The sequence below is a fragment of the Colletotrichum gloeosporioides genome (genome assembly GCF_011800055.1).
Source record: "Colletotrichum gloeosporioides strain Lc1 chromosome Unknown consensus_13, whole genome shotgun sequence".
Classification (NCBI taxonomy): domain Eukaryota; kingdom Fungi; phylum Ascomycota; class Sordariomycetes; order Glomerellales; family Glomerellaceae; genus Colletotrichum; species Colletotrichum gloeosporioides.
The window spans coordinates 636,621-658,210 of record NW_025544658.1 but is presented as its reverse complement, the minus strand read 5'-3'; the positions used below and the strand labels follow the sequence as shown (position 1 = coordinate 658,210).

Here is a 21,590-nt window from a genome sequence, read left to right as displayed (position 1 = left end):
AAATCGAAACAATTTGAACGAATCAGCGGCGTCGCGCGCGAACGCTAGTCTCGGCGGGTGGTATCTCTCTCGGGGGACAGCCGATGGACGTTTGATTGATATCCGGAGATGGATAAGTTCGTCAAGGCTGGTGTTGGTGGAAGCTTCTTTGGTTCAATGATGACATTTGCCGAAGCAAGACTGGCTGGCTGGATAGCCGGGTCGCACGGTGGTCTGGCCGCTTGGGAACAGTTATCAATGTCTCAGAGGCGGTGGCAGTGGTGATGAAGCCGGTGGTGGAGTGGTTATCCGGAGTGGGACGGCCATCTCGCATGGTCTGTGCTCAATCGAGACACGTGCACGTGACACCGTATGGGCCGGGGATCTGCCGGGTCCCGGCGTGTTGATGGTCGCGCGGCAAGACGCGTCTGTAGTTTGATGGCCGGCACGCTTCCCGTACGACCAACTCATTTGCTCGACGTCTCCTATGACCACCCTACACGATGAACTCGTCGAGTACGGCCCCCGGCCCGGCTGAATCCATCCTGGCCACGCTCAATACTGCACAATGCCGAGCTGTCACGTCCAAGGCCGCGACGGTAGCCATCCTGGCAGGGCCAGGCAGTGGCAAGACGCACACGCTCACCTCACGTGTCGTATGGCTCGTTGACAATGTCGGATACGCGCCATCAGAGATCATTGTGGCCACATTCACAGTCAAGGCCGCCAGGGAGATGAAGGAACGCATTGGCAAGGCACTGGGAGGTGACCGCGAGAAGCGAATCGTTCTGGGCACATTTCACAGCATTGCTCGACGGTACTTGGCTGCATACGGCAAGCGAATCGGGCTTGATGAAAAGTTTGGCATCGCAGACGACTCAGACTCGAGGGCCATCATCCAGAGGATATGCAAACGCTTCCAGCTGGGAGTGGACCCCCCGGCAGCGAGGTCCTGGATCAGCAAGAAAAAGGCCAAGGGTGACGTCCAAAGCCCTCCCAAAGGAAAGGGCTCTAAGCCCGAAAGCCCGGACCTGGAGACCTGCTACCGAGAGTATCAAAACCACTTGGAGCGGTCAAATCTCCTGGACTACGACGATCTCCTGACAAAGTGCGTGGAGCTGCTGCGCAAGCATCCTTCCTGCGTCGCCAATGTGCAGGCTGTGCTCATCGACGAGTACCAAGATACCAACGGCATCCAGTACGAGCTCATGAAACTGTTCGCGCAGGCCCGTGAGAGAATCACAATCGTGGGGGACCCGGATCAGAGCATCTACGGCTGGCGATCAGCCGAAATCAAGAACCTCTACCGCCTCTTGAGGGACTACCCGAAGACGGATGAGATCTCCCTGGAAGAGAACTACCGATCATCGCAGGCCATTCTGGATGTATCCCTCAAGATCATCCAACAGGACAAGCGGCGATACCAGAAAGTGCTGCTGCCAATCCACAACAAAGGAACGCGGCCGGTTTTGCGCCGACTGAAATCTTCCGCCGTCGAGGCCGAATGGATGGTGTCAGAGATTAAGCGAATGCTCTTGATGGCAGGCAAGATGTTGAACTACGACGACGTGGCGGTTCTGCTGCGATCCGCCTCCCTCTCCAGACATATCGAATCAGCTCTGGGCAAAGCAGGCCTGGCTTACCGCATGGTTGGTGGATTCAAGTTCTACGACCGCGCAGAAGTCAAGGTGATTCTTGATTACCTGCGTGTCATTCACCAACCGGACAACAACGACGCCGTCGCGCGCATCATCAACGTGCCCCGACGCGGTGTCGGAGACGCTACCATCAAGTCGCTTCTCGAAGAGGCGGAGGGCGCCAAACTGAGTGTCTGGTCTCTGCTCAACAAGCACTGCCGAGGAGACCGGACTGCCAAGACCAACATCAAGAAGGCCATGGAGCAGAAGATTAGTGGAGAACTGATTCGGATAATCTCAAGCATTAGGAGGAAAATCGAGGAGCCCCCGACAGGAAGCCCCTACTACCATCTCGTGGACATGATCGAGAGCCTTCTGAACCAGCTCAACTTCCAAAAGTACCTCCAGGAGAACTACCCAGAAGACCACGAGGCACGGTGGGCCAACGTTCAAGAGTTCATCAGCTTAGCTGGCGACTTCATGCGGGATCTGAGTGCCACGGCGGACGAGGATCGCCTCCCAGAGGTCGATGGGGTTCAGCAGGTCCAGGAGAACGACGCTCTCGGCCGGTTTCTGGCAAACGTCTCCCTTGCATCAGACGCGCAAAAGGGCGATACCGAAGGCAAGCCTCTGGTGACCATCTCGACGATTCACGCAGCCAAGGGACTCGAGTGGCCGGTCGTCTTCGTCCCGGCGGTGTACAACGGGTCCATCCCGCATGCGCGGTCTGAAGACATGGACGAAGAACGCCGCCTCCTATACGTGGCCATGACGCGAGCAAAGTCTCTGCTCTACCTCAGCTGTCCCATGTACAGCTCGTCAAACGGAGGCAACGGCGGCGAGCGCACCGAGCTGTCCAAGTTCATCCCTTCGGAGATCCATCCGTACTTTAGGAAGCGCGGTCCGTCGTTTGAACCTGGGGTGCTGCAAGAGGTTGGCCGGATTCTCGGACGAGAGTCTGAGGTCCCCTCGCAGAACAAGGTCTTTAGCGAGATGCCGCTGATGGAACGACCGGAAGACAACCTATATCCCGAGAACCCAGAGGATGCGTTTGGAGATGGGGGCAACGACAGGAACCGTCAATGGCAGCGACGCTCCAGACCGCAGATCGCCTCGGCTGCAGAGGAAGACCCTCAGGTGGCTCCATCATGGCATACCTCTGGAACGGCCACGACAATGGATGCGGCATCAAGCTTCACCATGTCGTCCCTCCCCGGCTTCACAACCGCAACCGCGGCTCAATCGGCGATACAGGCTGCCGCGAAAGAAATGGCAGCGTCAGTCCAAGGCTCAGACCGTCGCCAGGCGCCGCAAAAGTCGGCAGGCCCCAGGAGAGGTACAACTAAGCGCCCGGCCGATCAGCAGAGCCTACTGGGATTCGTCAAGAGGTCGAGGTCTGACATGTCAGACACTAGCTGCATGCCCGCCCCTCCTCCACGACAGCCGCTCCAGGAGATGCCTGAGCTGCCAAATTTGCACCGAGGGCAGATCCCCCCACCGGCCATCGAGCCTGGTCTGGCCAGTCACAAATTAGGCGTCAACAGGATGCCTTCCAAGCCGTCAAAACCAACACTTGTCGGCGATGCAGGGCCAAAGAAACATTATGCAAACTTCTCGAGCTCGCCGCCGAGACCCGAAAAGGAAAACGAAGACGAAGATGTGCCGCCGGCGATGCGGGAGCGCCCGGCGAGCTGTTTGCATGCTACGACAACGACGAACGGATTTGGGGGTTTTAAGAGACCCGCGGCGTTGAAGAAGGAAGGGGGGATTGCACCCATAGACCGGCTGCGAAAGCCGTTCAAGCCGCTTACGATTAAGAAATGAGGGGCGTTCACGTTGCATTGGATCGGCGTTGCTGTGCAGATAGATTATGGCTCACGGGCAGTTGTAGAACATGTTGCACCAGGCGCAAATATGAATCACCTACTGAACCAAGAATGTCATCTTCCAAGCAGGCCTGATTGGCGAATGAATGAATGAATGAATCTGACCCGATGCACTCCGAGGGGTCAGCTCCCGGGCTCAGCCGGTCTCGGTGGCGCCTTCACGCCTTACCATGCCGTTTAAGGATGACGCCTGACGCATCCCTCGTAAATATCGTAGCAGAGACGCTCGGGTCGTAAATAGCGACGAGAAGGATAAATACGACGGAGTCGGGGCGATGTCAAGGAATCAAAATATATCAAACTTGATATTCACACTCTTCAGACAAGATCATTCATTATTGTCCTCAAAAAATACTCCAAAATGTCTCCAATGGCCGCGCGCATCACCAATACGGCCCTCCGCACTCCACTCCGGGCGCCGTACTCCGCGTTCTCCACCACCGCCCGCTCCCGAGCCGGAGCAGGGAAGAGCACCAACGGCAGTAAGCCAGAGGACGTCGAGATTCCGGCGTTCAACATCCGACACATCACATCGAGCCCCAGGGCGAGGTTCTGGTTAATCTCGGGCTTCTGTGTGCTTGCGTCGATTGAGGGTTACGGGTGGTACAACTTTGGGCCGAAGATCTTGGGATGGGAGAGGGGGGAGGATGAGGTTGAGAGTGAATCGGTTTAGCTGTCTCATTTGGATGCGGGTCGAATACATGGGTGTATCGCTGTTGGTCTTGTCACTTCACTCTATTGCGTTCTCGCGGCCGGCTTACTCACCGGTCTAATCACTACTCTTAAAGATGTTCTTGATTTTGACGTTTGTGTAATGCATTCATGCTACCTGCCACAATTATTACGTCTATGACAATCTATCAATCATTGTGCCGAGTCTCCGCTCATTTGCCCGTCCACGTATTGGCATCGAGAGTACAAAAGGTGTCGGACGTTGAACTTAACACATTAGGCTTTGTAATCGGAGACCTTGAAGGGCACTCATACATTTGGCGGAATGGGAACTCGAATCAGGAAATTCTACTGGATCATGGGGCCACTTTCTTTTGGTTAATGACAGGTTGGAAGAGAATTTGCAATACTATATAAAATAGCCCTCCTAACAGTGACTGTCAGCTTGAATGCATCATCCACAAACCTCTCCAACTTCAACTCTACTTCATTCTCCACTATTTAACACATCATGGACGCCATACTGGAAAAGCAACCGCTGCTTGATGAATCTACGACAGATTTTGACAGCATCTACGACACCGAGAAGGATGTTGTGAAAATAGGCCGCGACCTTCCGGCTTACCAACGATTTCTCTTAAAACACAAGACTTTCATACGGCATCTTCGTCTATGGCAGACTCGACTACATTTGCCGCACCTCTTCGACGAGGGCATATGCAACGAGTGCTTTACTCCTATCATCGCTTCGATTATCTTAGGCTCCATCCTTGTCACCATGTCCGCACTCTTACTTTTGGTGGTTTTTTTTTATTTCCCCACCAAGTTCCGGAGCATCGTTTCTTGACGGCTGTTGTCATCAGTTGTATTCCGGCATTCTTTTCTTTGGAGTGCTGGTTTTATCTGGCCTTTGGACCAAGTCAATTTCAACCGCGAACGAGGGCAGAGACCGCAGATTGGTCACTGGACTTTACCTGGTTGGATAAACGAGCTTTTCACCGGACACTTGGGTGATTTGGGGTTTTGGACCAACAACCCCTCAAACGAACATCACCTGTCCGGACGGTGGTTACAATAGACAGAGGAAGAACGTAAATGACAGAGTGGTTCACAAATTATGCTACAGAGCCCTCTCATGTGTAAATTGATGGAAAGCAACGGCCAGTTTAGTAGTTTACCACTTTAGTGGTTTAAAGACAGAATTCAATTCACGGATATTCTGTCTGCTGAATGGCCGACCTTTTGAATTCCCAGATGGGATTCTCGAAAGACCCCTCTCTGAGAGCGACTCAAGTCGGGTTCTTGATCACAAACATGTTGTCACCGGCGTTATCTTGATACTGCGATTGAACCTGCGACGGCTTGTGTCCTAACCTTTATGGATTTCTGATGATGCCACCTGTCGTGTGAAATTATGCCAACATCCAGTCTCAAGGTTCATCGTAAAGGTGGCAGAACAACAAGAAGCGTACTTTCAAGAACCTTGGTTGCGAGGCGTAGTAGAAGACTCAACAAACACCAAGCATCGTCAGGAAATTGAACATAATGTATCAACCCTCTTATACAACGGCACGTAGAAAGACAGATTCAAATCAAATACGTTCAAAACTCCGGCCACATTACCCAAGTTCAACTCCAACTTCTACACCTTACGTTGCCAATAAAAGACAAACACAAACACGCCTTCCGCATTCGGCAGGTGCTTCTTCCCCCACGTGACTTGTTTCGTGACGACATTGACATCCGGGCCGAGTGGCTGGGGCCCAGCCCGCCAATGGAACGTTGAGCTGGAGGTCTCCACTCTTGCTGCACGCCTGTGGCAGGTGCGTGTGGGCGTCGGAGCGGATGACGCAGGGCGGCACGCGGGCGGTACCTGGGTGTCGCAAGTGCCTGGGCTGACTACCAGACCACCGCTAACGTGCCGGAGCTCCCACGAAGCTTGTTGGCGTCGTACACCTCACCTCCGACACATCACCATCGCCGTCGCCATACCTCTGGCCTCTCCATCGTCGTCTTTTCTTTGGGTTCTGCCATATTTCCTCATTTGACATCTCCCGCCTATTTCACCAACTAGTCGCCGATAACAGCCCAATACAGCCGCTGCGCGGCAACACTCGCGATGACCCTGTGGAAGCTCTTCGGAGCCGGCGGACTGCTGATCGCCGGCCTGAACGGCGCGGCAGCAGAGCCATATACACCGAAACACGAAGCCGGACGATGTGCGATTCGAGGCCACTGTGGCTCCAAGAGCTTCTTTGGCAAGCAGCTGCCCTGTGTTGACAACGGGCCTGCCGAGGACCCCGACGAGAAGCTGCGACAGCAGATCGTCGACCTCTGCGGAGAGAAATGGAAATCGGGACCTGTCTGCTGCGATGCTGACCAGGTGAGCACACTCAAGGAGCCGTTCGAAGCATTGTCTAACCCGCGCAGGTGAAAGCGCTCGCGTCCGAGCTCGGCACCCCGAACCAGATCGTGTCCTCCTGCCCGGCCTGCAAGGACAACTTCTTCAACCTTTTCTGCACCTTTACGTGCTCCCCGGATCAATCGCTCTTCCTCAATGTCACAAAGACGATGGAAAAGAACAAAAAGGAGATGGTCACCGAGCTGGACCAGCTGATCTCCGAGGATTACGGAACGGGCTTCTACGACAGCTGCAAGGAGGTCAAGTTCGGGCCGTCCAACTCCAAGGCCATGGACTTTATCGGAGGCGGCGCCAAGAACTACTCGCAGCTGCTCAAGTTCTTGGGAGACGAGAAAATCATTGGATCGCCGTTCCAGATCAACTTCCCGACCTCATACACCGAGCCCGACATGTCGCCCAGGGAGATGACGCCGAAGAAGTGCAACGACGAGGACCCCAACTACCGCTGTGCATGCGTCGACTGCCCGTCCGTGTGCCCGGAGCTCCCCGCCGTCAAGAGGCCTGGCGAGTGCTACGTCGGCCTGCTGCCCTGCCTCTCGTTTGCCGCCATCTTCACCTACAGCATCCTGCTCTTCTCCGCGATCGCCGCCGTCGTCGGACACGTTTATTGGAGGCGCCGTGCCAGGAGAGAGAGTGAACGCCTGAGACTTCTGCAAGATGCCTCTCCTAGCGACGACGAAGACGAGGGCGACTTGGTCCAAAACGGTGCCATGTTTGACCGACCCCAGCGCTACTACAAGATCAACACGTGGTGCGACGCGGCCTTCAGCAAGCTCGGACATGCGGCGGCAAGATATCCCGGCATCACTATTGGTGTGTCGCTGATCTTCGTCATCATCTTCAGTGCTGGCTGGGTCCGATTTGACCTTGAAAAGGACCCTGCACGTCTCTGGGTCAGCCCGACCTCCCCTGCCGCGCAGGAGAAGGCGTTCTTTGATGAAAAGTTTGGCCCCTTCTACCGCGCCGAGAAGGTATTCCTGGTCAACGATCGGGACGGCCCGGCTCCCGTCCTCAGCTACGACACGCTGATCTGGTGGATGGACGTCGAGAAGAGCGTCAAGCAGCTGAAGGGTGCCAAGTACGGCGCCACGCTCAACGACATTTGCTTGAAGCCCACCGGCTCTGCGTGTGTCGTCCAGTCTGTCGCCGCCTACTTTGAGAATGAGCCGGCGCTTGTAGGCCGTGACTCCTGGCAAGACCAACTCAGACAGTGCGCCAAGTCTCCCGTCGAGTGCCGCCCTGACTTTGGTCAGCCAATCGAGCCGAACATGATTCTTGGAGGCTACGACGAGGATCCTGCCAAGGCCACCGCCATCACGGTCAATTGGGTTGTCAGCAACGCAGCCGAGGGAAGCCCTGCTGTCGAGCGCGCTATGGACTGGGAGAACGCTCTCCGAGACCGTCTTCTCATCGCCCAAGAAGAAGCCAAGGAGCGGGGACTTCGCCTGTCCTTCTCTACGGAGGTCAGCTTGGAGCAGGAGCTCAACAAGTCCACCAACACCGATGCCAAGATCGTCATCATCAGCTATATCATCATGTTCCTCTACGCTTCTCTCGCGCTTGGATCTACTACTCTATCCGTCAAAGACTTGATGAGAAACCCCGCGGTCGCGCTGGTGCAGTCCAAGTTCAGCCTCGGTGTCGTTGGCATTCTCATCGTGCTCATGTCCATCAGCGCATCGATCGGTCTCTTCTCCTGGGCTGGTCTGAAGGCCACCCTCATCATTGCCGAGGTCATCCCGTTCATCGTCCTCGCCGTGGGCGTCGACAACATCTTTTTGATTGTCCACGAGTTTGAGCGAGTCAACGTCAGCCACCCCGACGAGATGGTTGAGGAGAGAATCGCCAAAGCACTCGGCCGCATGGGCCCGTCCATTCTCTTCTCCGCCCTGACCGAGACCGTTGCTTTCGCTCTCGGAACATTCGTCGGCATGCCCGCTGTCCGCAACTTTGCCGCTTACGCCGCTGGTGCCGTCTTCATCAATGCCATCCTGCAGATCACTCTGTTCGTGTCCGTCCTGGCCATGAACCAGATCCGCGTCGAGGACCACCGCGCCGACTGCATCCCCTGCCTCCAGGTCAAGGCTGCCCGTGTCCACCTCAGCGGCAGCAACGGAAACGCCAATGCCAGATTCTACGAGGTGCCCGAAGAGAGCCTGCTCCAGCAGTTCATCCGCCGCACGTATGCTCCGGCGATCCTCACTCGACAGGCCAAGGCTGCCATCATCGCCGTCTTCCTCGGTATCTTCGCCGCCGGCATTGCCTTAATCCCTGAAGTCAAGCTTGGTCTCGACCAGCGTGTCGCCATCCCCGACGGATCCTACCTTATTCCGTACTTCAACGACCTGTACGAGTACATGGAAACGGGCCCTCCTGTCTACTTTGTCACCCGGGAGTTCAACGCCACCGAGCGCAGCCAGCAGCGGGAAATTTGCGCCAGATTCACCACCTGCGACCAGTTCTCCCTGACCAACATCCTCGAGGGTGAGCGCAAGAGACCCGAGGTCTCCTTCATCTCTTCGCCCACGGCCAGCTGGATCGATGACTACTTCCTCTGGTTGAACCCTGACCTCGGCGACTCGTGCTGCGTTGAGAACGGCAAGGCCTGCTTTGCAGACCGCAACCCGCCGTGGAATATCACCCTGTCCGGCATGCCGCAAGACGGCGAGTTTGTCCACTACCTCGAAAAGTTCCTCACGTCTCCCACCAACGACGACTGCCCTCTGGGCGGCCAGGCCTCTTACGGCCAGGCTGTGGTGATTGACTCCGAGCGGGACACCATCCCTGCCAGTCACTTCCGAACGATGCATACACCTCTGCGCAGCCAAGACGACTTCATCAACGCCATGTCGGCCGCTCGCAGAATTGCATCTGATATCACGCGATCCACCGGCGTCGACGTCTTCCCTTACAGTCTCTTCTACATCTTCTTTGACCAGTATGCCAGCATCGTCTCGCTGACTGGCGCGCTCCTCGGCTCTGCGGTGGGCATCATCTTCATCATCTCGGCGATCATGCTGGGCTCCCTGCTCACCGCCCTGGTCGTGACGGTCACGGTCTGCATGACGGTCGTGGACATTATTGGTGCCATGGCGGTCTTTGGCGTGTCGCTCAACGCCGTCTCCCTGGTCAACCTCATCATCTGCGTGGGCATTGGCGTGGAGTTCTGCGCCCACATCGCCAGGGCCTTCATGTTCCCGTCCCGCACCGTCATGGAGCGAGCCAAGAACCGCTTCCGCGGACGTGACGCGCGTGCCTGGACGGCCCTGGTCAACGTCGGCAGCTCCGTCTTCTCGGGCATCACCGTCACCAAGCTCCTCGGAGTCTGCGTGCTCGCCTTTACGAGATCCAAGATCTTTGAGATCTACTACTTCCGTGTCTGGCTCGCCCTGGTCGTCTTTGCGGGCACCCACGCCCTCATCTTCCTCCCGGTCGCCCTCAGCTTGTTTGGCGGCGAGGGATACGTCGACCCCGAGAGCGAGGGCGGCATCGAGGAGGACCTGGCCAGCCGCAGATACCGGGCGTTGGTGCCGGATGAGGACACCGACTCTGACGATGATTATTAGATACGGATTTGTTGTAATATTAAGTTTGGGTGAATAAAAATTGTAGTCCGTTTGATTTAATCCAGCTTTTTCTTCCTCTTGACACACACGTCCAGACCCCTCCATCATCACTTACACGACAACATCCACAGTATCTGGAGATTCCACAGAATCGCGATGCGAGTCATAGCGGGGCGCAAGGGAGAGACGATGGCGCCAGCAAGAAGCGGCCGCAGATCAGGTTAGGCATGGAGCACTCAGGCGCCGTCTCTCTGGATTTCTCCGATGAAGAGTTCTGGGTCGGGCTCCCTGGGCCACGATGCAGGTCAGTTGGTTGCGACAGTCCGACTGAGGCGGGCCAACGGTGAGGTGCCACATCGCGGCGGAGTGGGCTGCGGTGACATGGTGACAACGCATCGGCGATTGGGCGGCTTGGGCTCAGTGGACAGGCGGGCGGTGGAGTGGTTCATGTGTCTTTTGCTGTCACGCAGGATCTTGGATGCGAAACATGTTCATGGTGACATCAACTCAACGCCCAGCAAGGTTCTTTTTAAAGGTGAGGCGGAGGAGGACCCCTGATCGGTGCTTTCTGTGCCACGGAAGCCAGCAGACCCATGCTGGGAAACAGACGGCGAAGGAATGAGGCTGATTCCAACTGACTACTTTTTTTTTCACGAGTTCTAAAATCGACAGCGCACAATGTGAACAAACATGTGCTTCCATCCGATGGTGGATGAGGGAATATCAGATGAAAGCGCGGGGGTTCTCGAGCTACCTGAGGACAATTTCCCGTGTAGATTGGACCGGTCGCTCGTGCCCCTTTGCGACTCGTAATCTGGTCGTTTTTCCTTTTCCGCAGGGGAGTTGACACGAGCCAAAGAGGCAAAGACAGGCGTTCGCGGGGCCGCACGTGAGTTGCTAATCATGTTGTTAGTTCAGGGGTTCAGGAGGGCTCGTTGATAGCTCCGGGTGGCTTGCCGCCGGACAGCAGCTTCTTCACAGGTGACAGCGACCGCTATAGGGGCATCCGAGTTCGGGGGCATGCATCACGGCGACGAGGCGAGGCAGAATGGAAGTCCGGTCTGATATTCGGTGGCCAGTTACATCGGCGTTGGGCAGTCGTCAATGCCATACCTGTGTCGATCCCGCGAGCGTCTGGCAATGGCGAATTGAAACGGCCAGTCGCGGGTGCATAAAGATGCTGGAACAGGCGCTTCCCAGGCCGAGATGAAGACGATGGGGACCTGGAGGTTTGGAACGTGGAGGTGGTGGTGTTGGGAGACGCTGGTGGAGGCGAGGCGACCGCAAAGTACCTCCCGAGTACCGAGAGACGTTGCGGTACGTACCGCGAAAGCGAAAGCCAATTGGCGTCCAATGTCGCGTCAGCAAATGACAAGCCTGAGATGGACCCACTGCCCGAGCTCCTGAGCGCTGGAGCGAGTGCCGCTGTCAGCACCGTCCGCTGGCTGTTTGTTTGGCACCTTATCGCCCGCTGTCAGGGGCTGCCGGGCCTGTACCTGGCTATTTGTGCTGTATCTTGGCTACCTACAACCTGAGGTAGGTATACCACTCTGAGAAATCTCGAAATCATTGATAACCAGTCAAGACACAGGATAGAATCAGAACGGTGAGATACAACCGTCTACAGTCCTCATGCACTTCGTAGAACGGTCGACCGCCCCGTCTCCTCTCCAGTGCTCCACCCCACCTCTGCTGCGCAGCGTGCAGACCCCGGCTTCGTTGCCGCTGGTGGCCGTCCCTACAGGCGGCTTCGCTTAATCTGGGCGCTGCTCTCGTCGGGTGCCAGTGCTGCAAGGGCCGCCTAATGCCAGTTCACCCGCACCTTTAGTGCAGTGCCCGCCGTGCCCGCCGTGTTTTGCGCCTGTCCCCCATGTGCTGCCGCCCATCCCATGCACCACCCATCACCTTATCCAAAGGGGACCTTCCAATGTGGATGTGGACGTGTCCAGGCCAGAGCGACTCCATCCACGCCGCCATCGAAACAACTTTTTTTATATCCTCGCCGTTGCCTTACCTAATAAGACACCTTACACCTCTTCCTCCCTCCATCCCGCACCTCCCATTCCAATTCCCTTCTGCTCAGCTTCGCCACTGACCAGAGCTTCGAAGCTTGCAGACAGAACGACCCTCTGCGCCGTTCCCCGTACCTTTCTTTGCTCCTTTTGTGTTGTTTTCCTTGTCTCGTTGCGTGTCGCCGTACCTGAACCGCGAACCAACGCCCAGCTGCGAGGAAAAGAAAAGGAGAAGGCCTCATTGTCAGACGTCGCGAGGTGAGTTCCATTCCATTCCGTCCTTGTCGAGCCCAATTGCCCTCCTTGAGGGGTCAGTGCAGCTCGTGGCAAGCAGCTCCCACCAAGACATGCCGTGTCTCCCACCCTCTCCACCTGTGTCTATCAATTCCTGCAGCTACCCGCGCCCGCGCTCTATTTCCTGGACTCCTGACTGACCCGACTCGCGCCGACAGAATTGCCCAACGACACACACATCTTTTGCTGTGGCACGATAATCTCCAGCCATGTCCGACGCCGATAGCTTCGAGGTCGTCCAGCACGACGATGCGCCCAAGGCCGCGCCCCGCTCCCCGAGCACCAAGTCGACCGCCTCGGCCGCTTCCTCCCTGAAGAAGCCTGCCTCGAGCTCGGGAACGGCGGCCACCGCTCGTCGTCCTGCTGCGTCTGCGTCGAGCACCGCGAAGCCCGCCGGCACTTCCTCGACCACCCGCGTGGCAGGCGGCCTGAGCAAGCCTCCCACCCGTCCTCCCGGTAGCAGCACGAGCACGACGAGCAGCGCCACCCGCAAGGTCCCCAGCAGCACGTCGTCCACCGCCACTCACCGCTCGCGGCCCAGCGTGTCTGCCTCTGAGGACGAGACCAAGAGGACGGTCCGCCGCACCTCGGCCGTCCCCAGCAGCGCCGGCTCGCCGAGCAAGGAGAAGAGGGCGTCGACCACGACCACCGGCGCCGCCACTGCTGCCGCCAGAAAACCCGCCAGCTCCGTGAGCAGCTCGTCCGCCCCGAGGACCTCGACGGCTTCGCGACAGTCCATCAGCTCCGCCCCCCGCCCCTCATCGACGACCTCCCGATCGGCCGCCACCGGCACCGGCGCCGTCGCCGAGGCCAAGAAGCGCCTCTCGACCGCTGCCGGCGCGACCTCCTCTGCCACGCGAACCTCGCGATCGTCGATCCGACCCGACTCGTCCGGCGCGTCCGAGGCCTTGACCAAGGAGATTGAGCAGCTCAAGGCGCAGCTCACCGACAAGGAGTCGCAGCTGGCCGAAAAAGAGACCCAGCTCACCGAGCTCAAGGCGCAGGTAGAGCAGTCGCAGTCGCGGATGGCCCAGATGGGCGAGGCCACGTCCCAGGAGGCCGCCCAGGTGCAGAGTGCCGTGAATGACATTCAAAAGGCCCACCAGGACCAGGTGGCGGAGTTGCAAGCTAAGCAGGCCGAGCTCGAGACCCAGGTTGATGACGCCAACGAACATCTTGTCGCCACGGATGCTGACTTGGAGAAACAGCAAAGCGAGTACAAGGAGGCGATTGCCGCCAAGGAAGCCGCCGAGACTGAGCTCGCCTCGCTGAAGCAGTCCCTCGAGACTCTCCAGGCCGAGCACGAGGAGAAGCTGAAGCAGAGCGAGTCCGACCTCAACAAGGCCATGGAGGAGCACGCCAGCAAGCTCGAGGAGCTCCAGAGCTCCCTGACCGACCAGCACAAGGCCGCCATCGAGGCCCTCGAAGCCAAGCACGCCGAGCAGCTCGACCAGGGCAAGTCTGCCTCCGCCGGCCACGAGGAGGCCCTCGCCAACATGAAGTCGAGCCACGAGAGCGCCATCGCCGAGCTGCAGAAGAAGATTGATGACCTCACGTCTTCCCAGAACGATCTCGAGGTCGCACACGAGACCAAGGTCAGCGCCGAGCTCGAGGCCCACAAGACGAAGCTGGCCGCCGTCGAGGCCGAGGTTGCCGAGCTCAAGAGCAAGCTCGAGGCTGCCGAGCAGACCGCTGAGCAGGCCAAGGCCGACCTGGACGCCAAGATTGCCGAGCTGGCCGCCGCGCAGGCCCTCGTTGCCGAGGTCGAGTCCAAGCTTGCCGTCGCCCAGGCCGACCTTGCGACGGCCCAGGAAGAGGCTCTCGAGTTCAAGAAGCAGATTGACAGCATCAAGGAGGAGATTGCCGCCAAGGACGAGGCTCTCGAGCAGGCCAAGGCGGAGCACGCTGCCCACGTTCAGAAGCACGATGAGGCGCTCAAGCAGGTCTCTGCCGACTATGAGGAGGAGATCGAGTCGCTCAAGGGCGACGCCTTCTTCAAGCGCAAGTTCCTGGATCTCGAGACCAAGCACAACGAGCTCGAGGCTCAGCACACTGAGCTGACCTCAAAGCACGGCGAACTCGAGTCGAAGCACACGGAGCTCACCACTCAGCACGGCGACCTCACCAAGGCCCAGGCCGACAGCAGCGAGAGCCACACCCAGGCCCTCGAGGCGGCCAAGGCCGAGCTCGCCGCCGCCGTTGCCGCTCTCGAGGCGCGGGAGGCCGAGCACCAAAAGGCCCTGGATGCCCTCCGCGCCAGCCACGCCGAGGAGCTCGAGGGCGCCAAGAGCGGCGCTTCCGCTGATAAGGACGCGCAGCTCGCCGAGCTCCAGAGCCTGAAGGACAGCCACGCGAAGCAGCTCGAGATTCTCAAGAGCGACAGCGAGTCCAGCCTGGCCAAGGAGATTGAGGCGCTCAAGGCGTCCCACGCTGACATTGTCGAGGCGCTCAAGGCCGAGACCACTGGCGAGAAGGAGAAGCTGCTGGCCGAGATTGCCAGCGAAAAGGAGAAGGCCCTTGCCCTGACTGAGAGCGCTGGTGACAAGGAGAAGCTGATTGCTGCGCACAAGGAAGAGCTCGCGTCCACCACCGAGAAGCTGCGCGCCGCCCACGAGGCCGAGCTTGCCGAGGCCCGCGAGAAGATTATCGCCGCCCACCAGGCCGAACTCGCCGACGCCAGGGAGAAGCTGCTCGCCGCCCACCAGGCCGAGCTGGCCTCTGCCAAGCAAGCCGGCAGCGCGCAGTCCGAGGAGCTGTCCACGTTGAAGCTCCAGCTTGAGGAGGCTCTGACGAGAATCAGGGAGACCGAGACGTCGAGCGCCGCCGCCCTCGCCGAGGCCAAGCGAAACCTCGACGACACGCACTCCGCCGAGGTCGAGAAGCTGATCACGATGCACGCCGAGCAGCTGGACGCGCTGAAGCAGCAGTCCGCCTCTGGCGCGCGGGTGGAGCTCGAGGAGCTGAAGCAGGCCCACGCCAAGGTTGTTGCTGAGCTGACGAACCAGTACGAGAACAAGAGCGAGGCTCTCGCCGAGGAGATTGCCAAGCAGAAGGCGCAGGCGTCCGAGCTCGAGGCTGCCCTCAAGGCGGCCAAGGAGTCCGTCGCCAAGGCCGAGGCTGAGAAGGCCCAGGTCGAGCAAGAGAACGGTGAGCTCGGTCAGATGTTTGCGCAAGAGAAGATGGCTCGCGCTGAGGCCGAGGCAGCCCTGGACGCGGTCAAGAACAAGTCGCCGACGCCCCCGGACACCACCGAGCGGGACCAGCTCCGCGAGCAGCTCGCCAACGTCAAGAAGGGTCTCGAGGACGAGCTCCACGTCGTCCAGACCAGCCTGGCCGCTGCCAAGCAGGAAGTCGCGGACGTCAAGGAGGACCTGATCCTCGCCGAGAAGGAGCTCGAAGCCTCCAAGCTCGAGGCCGACAAGCAGCTCAAGACGTACAAGGCAGACTACGAGGAGCTCAACGACACGATGACCAAGATTGTGGAGGAGGAGCAGGCTAAGCGCCGGGCCCTGGAGGAGCAGATTGACAGTCTGAAGAAGACGCTGACGGACAAGGAGAATGGCGTCGAGGAGCTGCAGGCGCAGCTCAAGGTGAAGGACGCCGAGATTGCGGAGGCCAAGGTGCGCTCATCACTCATGTCTACTCATTTCATCACTAACAATCACAGGCCAACGCGGCCGTCGCGAAGCCCAAGGGACTCGCGGCCAGCAGGTACGCCGACGGCGACGACGAGGCGAACGGCGCGAACCAGCCCGAAGGTGAGGAAGAAGACCATTCCTCCGAGGCACTTGCTGTGGTGGGATCGCCCCCTGCTTGATGCTCCCCGTCTACGCTGGTGATGCAGTCGCTAACAGTCCGCAGTTGCAGCGAGCTAGAGTCAACGCCAACCAGATCCACGCAATGGACCGCGACATGCAGGAGAAGAACCTGGCCATGCTCGAGTCCATCACGGACTTCCAGCAGTCGCCGCGGGTCGACAACTGAGCAATCGGTAGAGGCACGCGCATGTTCAGTGGCTAGCAGGCTCGCCGCCTGACTTGTACAGCAAGCCAGGGCCCTTGGCCCGTTTCTCCTTGTCCCGCCCGGCCGGGATTTGAGGTTTTCGTTTTAATACAGCGCGGGGGTTATGCATTCCGGCACGGGGCCGGTCTGGCATCGAAGAGGGTGCTTGTTTTGCGTACTGGTACCAAATTGATTCTTTGCAGGAGATGGATAGAGAGAGACAGCTGTTGAGTGCTGTATGCGTTGCGGCGGACGCGATGTAATTATGGAGGAACGCGTGTGATGGGACGAGGTAGCAATGGACGATACCCCCTTTTCCTCTCGCTGCAGATGCGGGTCGAGGCCGGTCCAGATGAACTGATTTCGAGAGTGAATTGATTGATGCGTGTTCGACAACGCGAGTCCAGAAGCCACGAGGTGGCAGTGCCATACCCGGCGTGGTAAAGCGGGTGCGGCCACGATGTGCGCCACGGCCAGGCTTCGTAAGCGGCCGGTCCGGGGTGTGCGACCCTTGCACTGAATAGCAGTTGAGGAGCATCCACCCGTATGTGCGTGTTCCTGAGCCAAGACCCCTCCCGCATCCCGTGAAACGAAACGACTCTTGATCGAAGGGCGGGGAAATCGTCTCCTCCTCTTGCTGCAATTGCTGCAGAAGCACGAGTCGTTGGGTGACACGGAGCCAATGAGCCACTGACATCGAATGTAGGCGGATGGGTGGGGGATGGCGAAAGGCGGTCCCGCTGCCTTGTTGGAGAAGAGAACTGAACTGAGCGGGAGTGGAGGATGACTACGCCGGAGAGGGTGACTTCGTCTGCTGGCGCGATGAAACCCATTTAACTGGACTTGCCATCCGCTGCGTTCCGCGGGAATACAATTGATCTGATCCTTGTTGCACTTGTTTATCGATAAAAAAACCAACTCTTTGACCTCTTGCAGACGCATCTACCGAGGGGATTGTGGTACGATTTTCCTCGTCTTCTACCTTGTCTGCTTCGGAGGACGAGAGCTTATTTGGCTTAAGCTTGCCCCGCGGGAGATTTGAGCTGAGCTCCTCCGATTTGTCTAGAGGTAGGCTCCGTAGCAGTTGATTAGCTTGCATCCCAATCGCGACCCTTTTTAAAAGGAAGGGAAACCCAGGGAGCTGACCTTTTTCTTTTCGAAATTGCAGCTGAGGTCCCCGTTTACGCATTCGTACAAGACCCAGGTTCTGGACTGGTCTAGCTGGACGAGCTGCTCTTTTGTCCCGCCTTTGTTGAGCCTCCACGAGCCGTACTCTTGGGTTCAGCGGACTGCAGCCTTATTCACGGTAAATTCCTTCTTCTTTCTTTACTGCCACGAGGCATCGCCCGCAACCCCTCGTCGATTTCAGCCCCGATCCAGATCCCAGGGCGGAGGAGATTTGCCATTGTCTTAAAACTCCGCAGATCGCACACAGCGCTGAAGAAAAGATGTCCAGACTTGGAAACCGCATACCCGCCGCACGCAGGGAACAACTACTCGCCGCCGCAAAGATGCCTGCTCCGCCTCTGCCGATCCTCTTCGCCGAAGAGACGCCGTTTACGGAGTACTCGGCCGCCGTCTGGGGACGCGTGTTCAACGCCATGCGGGATTTCCACCGGCGGCCCGTCGCCGTCGTCCAGGCCACGCACCGGGCGCACGTCGTCGAGGCGGTCAAGCTGGCCAAGGAGAAGGGGTGGCGGGTGAGTGTGCGCAGCGGAGGGCACAGCTGGGCCGCGTGGAGCGTGAGAGACGAGGCGCTGCTGATTGACCTGGGCGGGTTCGGCAAGGACGAGGGCGGCGAGGACGGGCTCGTGTATGATAAGAGCACCGGCGTCGTGAGCTGTGCGCCGGCGCGGACCGGGAGAGAGGTGAACGGGTTCCTGGCCGGACAGCTTGGCGGGCCCGGGGATGACAGCGAGGAGGGCGTCGGCAGATTCTTCCCCGGAGGACACTGTCCCGACGTTGGGCTCGGCGGCTTCTTGTTGCAGGGCGGTATGGGGTGGAACTGCAAGGTCAGCGGTCTGTTCCGTGTCTGAGACTTCGTACTGACGGGCTGCAGAACTGGGGTTGGGCTTGCGAGAACATTGTCGCCATTGACGTCGTCACGGCCGACGGCAACGAGCTGCGGTGCTCGGAGACGGAAAACGCAGACCTCTTTTGGGCGGCGCGCGGCTCGGGCCCCGGTTTCCCGGCCGTTGTCGTCCGCTTCCACCTCCGGACGCGGCCTCTGACGGGCATGTACCAGTCGCTGTACTTTTACTCGCTCGACCGCTTCGAGGAGATCCTCAACTGGGTCATCAAGGTATGCCGCCCTGCTGCGTGTCGAGGAACCGAATGCTGACCGTCCCAGATCTGCCCTACCGCGCCGCCGTCGACAGAGATCGTCCTGCTGACGCTCACGCCGCCCGGGGCAGACTCCCCGCAGGTGATGGCCAACTTCCTGTCCTTCAAGCCGGACCCGGAGGACCTCATCCCGCTGCACTCGTCCCACCCCTCGCGCCCGCTGCAGACCGTCTTCGCGAACCCGACGTCTCTCCCGCAGCAGTACGTCGACCAGGACGCCAGCAACCCGCCCGCGCACCGGTACATCTCGGAGAACTCGTACGTGTCCAACGACGCGGACGTGCCCAAGGTGCTCAAGAAGGCGTTCACGACGCTGCCGACGCCGCAGTCCTTTGCGCTGTACTTCTCCATGAACCCCTGCTCCCGCCGCGTGCAGCTGGGTTCGGCGGCGGCCAACGGGGACGTGGACGAGAAGGCCAAGACGATGCCCGACATGGCGCTGAGCATGCAGAGCGACCACTACTTTGCGCTGTACACCATCTACCCGGATGCCGAGGACGACGAGAGGTGCCACGGCTGGGTCCAGGACGTGATGAAGGACGTCGAGAAGAAGTCCGCGGGCAGCTACCTTGGCGATGCCGACTTCCGCCACCGCCGGACCAAGTTCTGGGGCGACGAGCAGGGCAAGAAGCTGATGCAGATCCGCAAGGAGTGGGATCCCCAGGGCAGGATCTGCGGGTACCTCGATGCCGAGGACAAGAGTGGCGCTGAGGGGTTGAAGAACGAGTTTGAGTGGGCTTGAGTGAGCGTTTCGAGTTGCTATTATCCTGTTGCCGAAAGATATCCTGTAGAACGGCGGGTTGCATATTATACCAGGGGCCTATTTGAAATTGGTTGTATAGATGGCGTAGATTCAGCATCAATGGAGCCTGTTGAAATTGCTTGTATAGATATATATATGTGTAGATTGATTTGATACTTCTGTGGTCATCATTTCATCACTCATCGTCCTTTATGAACTCTTTTCGTTCACCTCCGGCTTGACAATATCCCTAGGCGCAAACATGGTGTAAAAGTTGACTTGCTTGACAAACCACGCGTTGATGAGCTGCCACTCCTGGTTGGGGTCTTTGAACTTGATCTGCGGACTGTTAGTGAGGGTCTGCAGAAGATGACAGATTACTTACGTCGAATCTCCTCAACAGACTCGGCACCACCTTGTAAATTTCCAACAAGCTAATGTTCTTTCCGATGCATGTGCGGCTGCCCATGCCGAACTGGAACATGTGGCCGTTCATCTCCTTGATGCGCTGCTCCTCCGCCTCGCGGTCCTTTGTCTCGTCCACCAACCACCGCTCGGGGCGGTAGGTGTCGACGTCTGCGCCCCAAATCTCGGGTCGGCGGTGGATGATCCACGCGCTGCAGCCCACAATCGTTCCGCCCTTGACAAAGGTTCCCGCAATCTCGGCTCCCTGCTCGGGGACGATACGCTCCAGGGGAAGACCGGCAGCCGGGTGCATGCGGAAGGCCTCCTTGATGCAGGCGTCGAGGTAGACCAGCTTCTGGCTCTCGGTCCAGGTGACGAGCCCCGTCTCGGTGTCGCTGAAGCCGCCCTCGCGGCCGAACTGGTCCAGCTCTTCCTTCAACCGCGCCAGCGCAGTCGGGGTGCGCAGCAGGTAGTAGAAGACGGCCGCCAGGCTGATGGCGGTGGTCTCGGATCCGGCAAACGCCATGCTGACGGCCATCGTCTGCACGAGGACGTCTGACATGAAATCGGGGCGGGCCTCGCGGGCGGCCAGGAACTTGGACAGGAGGTCGGGCTGCTCGGCCAGCTTCTTGCCGTTGGTGACGGGCAGCAGGGGCTCCTTGCCGTTGAGCTCGGGAAGACGCTCGGCCATGCGGGCACGGGCGAAGCGGGCAACCGGAAACGTGGAGTCGATAAAGCCCCATTGGGACAGCTTGAGGTAGATGGGGTTCTTGAGGAAGAGACGGTCGAGGAGGGGAATTTGGCCAATCTGTTGATGTCAGTAAGATTCTCCGACGTGCTGAGGCTAGACTCACCGGCGCGACGTAGAGGAACAGCTTGCTCAGGTACGCCACGATTCCGTCAATATCCTCGTTCTTCTCGATGAACCCATGGCGTTTGCTGTAGGTGATCTCTCCAATAACGTCAAACGCGTAGAATTGAAGCCACGTCGTAAAGTCACACCCCTCGGGGTTTCCAGCAAACAGCTTCTCCGTCTGTGACAGAAACAGCTTGGTCGTGTTGTCGACAAACGGCTCATACTGAACCAGGGCCGACATGGAAAAGGCCGAGTTGACACATCGGCGGAACTGTGAGTGGAAGCTATTGTCTGTTGTGCTAAACAGCGACTGCAGGCTGTGGCCCTTGACCACGGACTGCTGCACAATGTAGAAATCGGACTGACATTGTTAGCGGTGTAGTGTGACGGTATAGAGAGAGCCCTACCTTGACGAATCCCTTGTTCAGCCCGTAGATGGTCTTCAGTGCAGCGGGGTCGGCGAACGACAGCGTATTGGGACCCAGCCGGACAACGTCGCCATACTTTTCGTGTAGTTTTTGATGTGTTACCTCTGGGCGTTGTCCCTTGACGTCGAAGAAGCGCCACCAATCCGTCAACGACGCCAGGAAAGGCCCGGGATACTTGTTGAGTCCGTTGTTATAGTGATTCTTGACCAGCCAGGCCACAATAAGTGATGCACCTATTGACAGCCAGTGTGTGGCTAGGGTTTCTAGTAACGTCTCTGTGATGCCGTGCATGTTGCCAAGTCGTAGTTGAGGTTGACAAAGAGTTGCAAAGAGTTGAGTGCAACAA

The 21,590-nt window shown here is 58.4% G+C and overlaps 5 protein-coding genes across 5 annotated transcripts; 4 read left to right on the top strand and 1 right to left on the bottom strand.

The window, feature by feature from the left end:
* Nucleotides 1-482: 482 nt before the first annotated feature.
* On the top strand, nucleotides 483-4,175 carry GCG54_00002608 (ATP-dependent DNA helicase srs2; the record flags this gene model as incomplete). Its single annotated transcript, XM_045402697.1, has 2 exons — nucleotides 483-3,412; nucleotides 3,986-4,175. 2 exons carry the CDS (start codon nucleotides 483-485, stop codon nucleotides 4,173-4,175), a joined length of 3,120 nt encoding a protein of 1,039 aa, XP_045269315.1.
* Nucleotides 4,176-6,293: 2,118 nt separating this feature from the next.
* Nucleotides 6,294-10,162, top strand: GCG54_00002607 (Niemann-Pick type C-related protein 1; the record flags this gene model as incomplete). The annotated part of the gene is made up of 2 exons (XM_045402696.1): nucleotides 6,294-6,557; nucleotides 6,605-10,162. 2 exons carry the CDS (start codon nucleotides 6,294-6,296, stop codon nucleotides 10,160-10,162), a joined length of 3,822 nt encoding a protein of 1,273 aa, XP_045269314.1.
* Nucleotides 10,163-12,677: 2,515 nt separating this feature from the next.
* On the top strand, nucleotides 12,678-16,452 carry GCG54_00002606 (uncharacterized protein; the record flags this gene model as incomplete). Its single annotated transcript, XM_045402695.1, has 3 exons — nucleotides 12,678-16,088; nucleotides 16,136-16,264; nucleotides 16,330-16,452. 3 exons carry the CDS (start codon nucleotides 12,678-12,680, stop codon nucleotides 16,450-16,452), a joined length of 3,663 nt encoding a protein of 1,220 aa, XP_045269313.1.
* A 1,466-nt stretch (nucleotides 16,453-17,918) lies between these two features.
* Nucleotides 17,919-19,555, top strand: GCG54_00002605 (uncharacterized protein; the record flags this gene model as incomplete). Its single annotated transcript, XM_045402694.1, has 3 exons — nucleotides 17,919-18,482; nucleotides 18,530-18,772; nucleotides 18,821-19,555. The coding sequence occupies 3 exons, from the start codon at nucleotides 17,919-17,921 to the stop codon at nucleotides 19,553-19,555; spliced, it is 1,542 nt and encodes a 513-aa protein (XP_045269312.1).
* Nucleotides 19,556-19,765: 210 nt separating this feature from the next.
* On the bottom strand, nucleotides 19,766-21,535 carry GCG54_00002604 (Cytochrome P450 monooxygenase andK; the record flags this gene model as incomplete). The annotated part of the gene is made up of 4 exons (XM_045402693.1): nucleotides 19,766-19,894; nucleotides 19,941-20,768; nucleotides 20,815-21,177; nucleotides 21,224-21,535. The coding sequence occupies 4 exons, from the start codon at nucleotides 21,533-21,535 to the stop codon at nucleotides 19,766-19,768; spliced, it is 1,632 nt and encodes a 543-aa protein (XP_045269311.1).
* Between the last annotated feature and the right edge of the window lie 55 nt (nucleotides 21,536-21,590).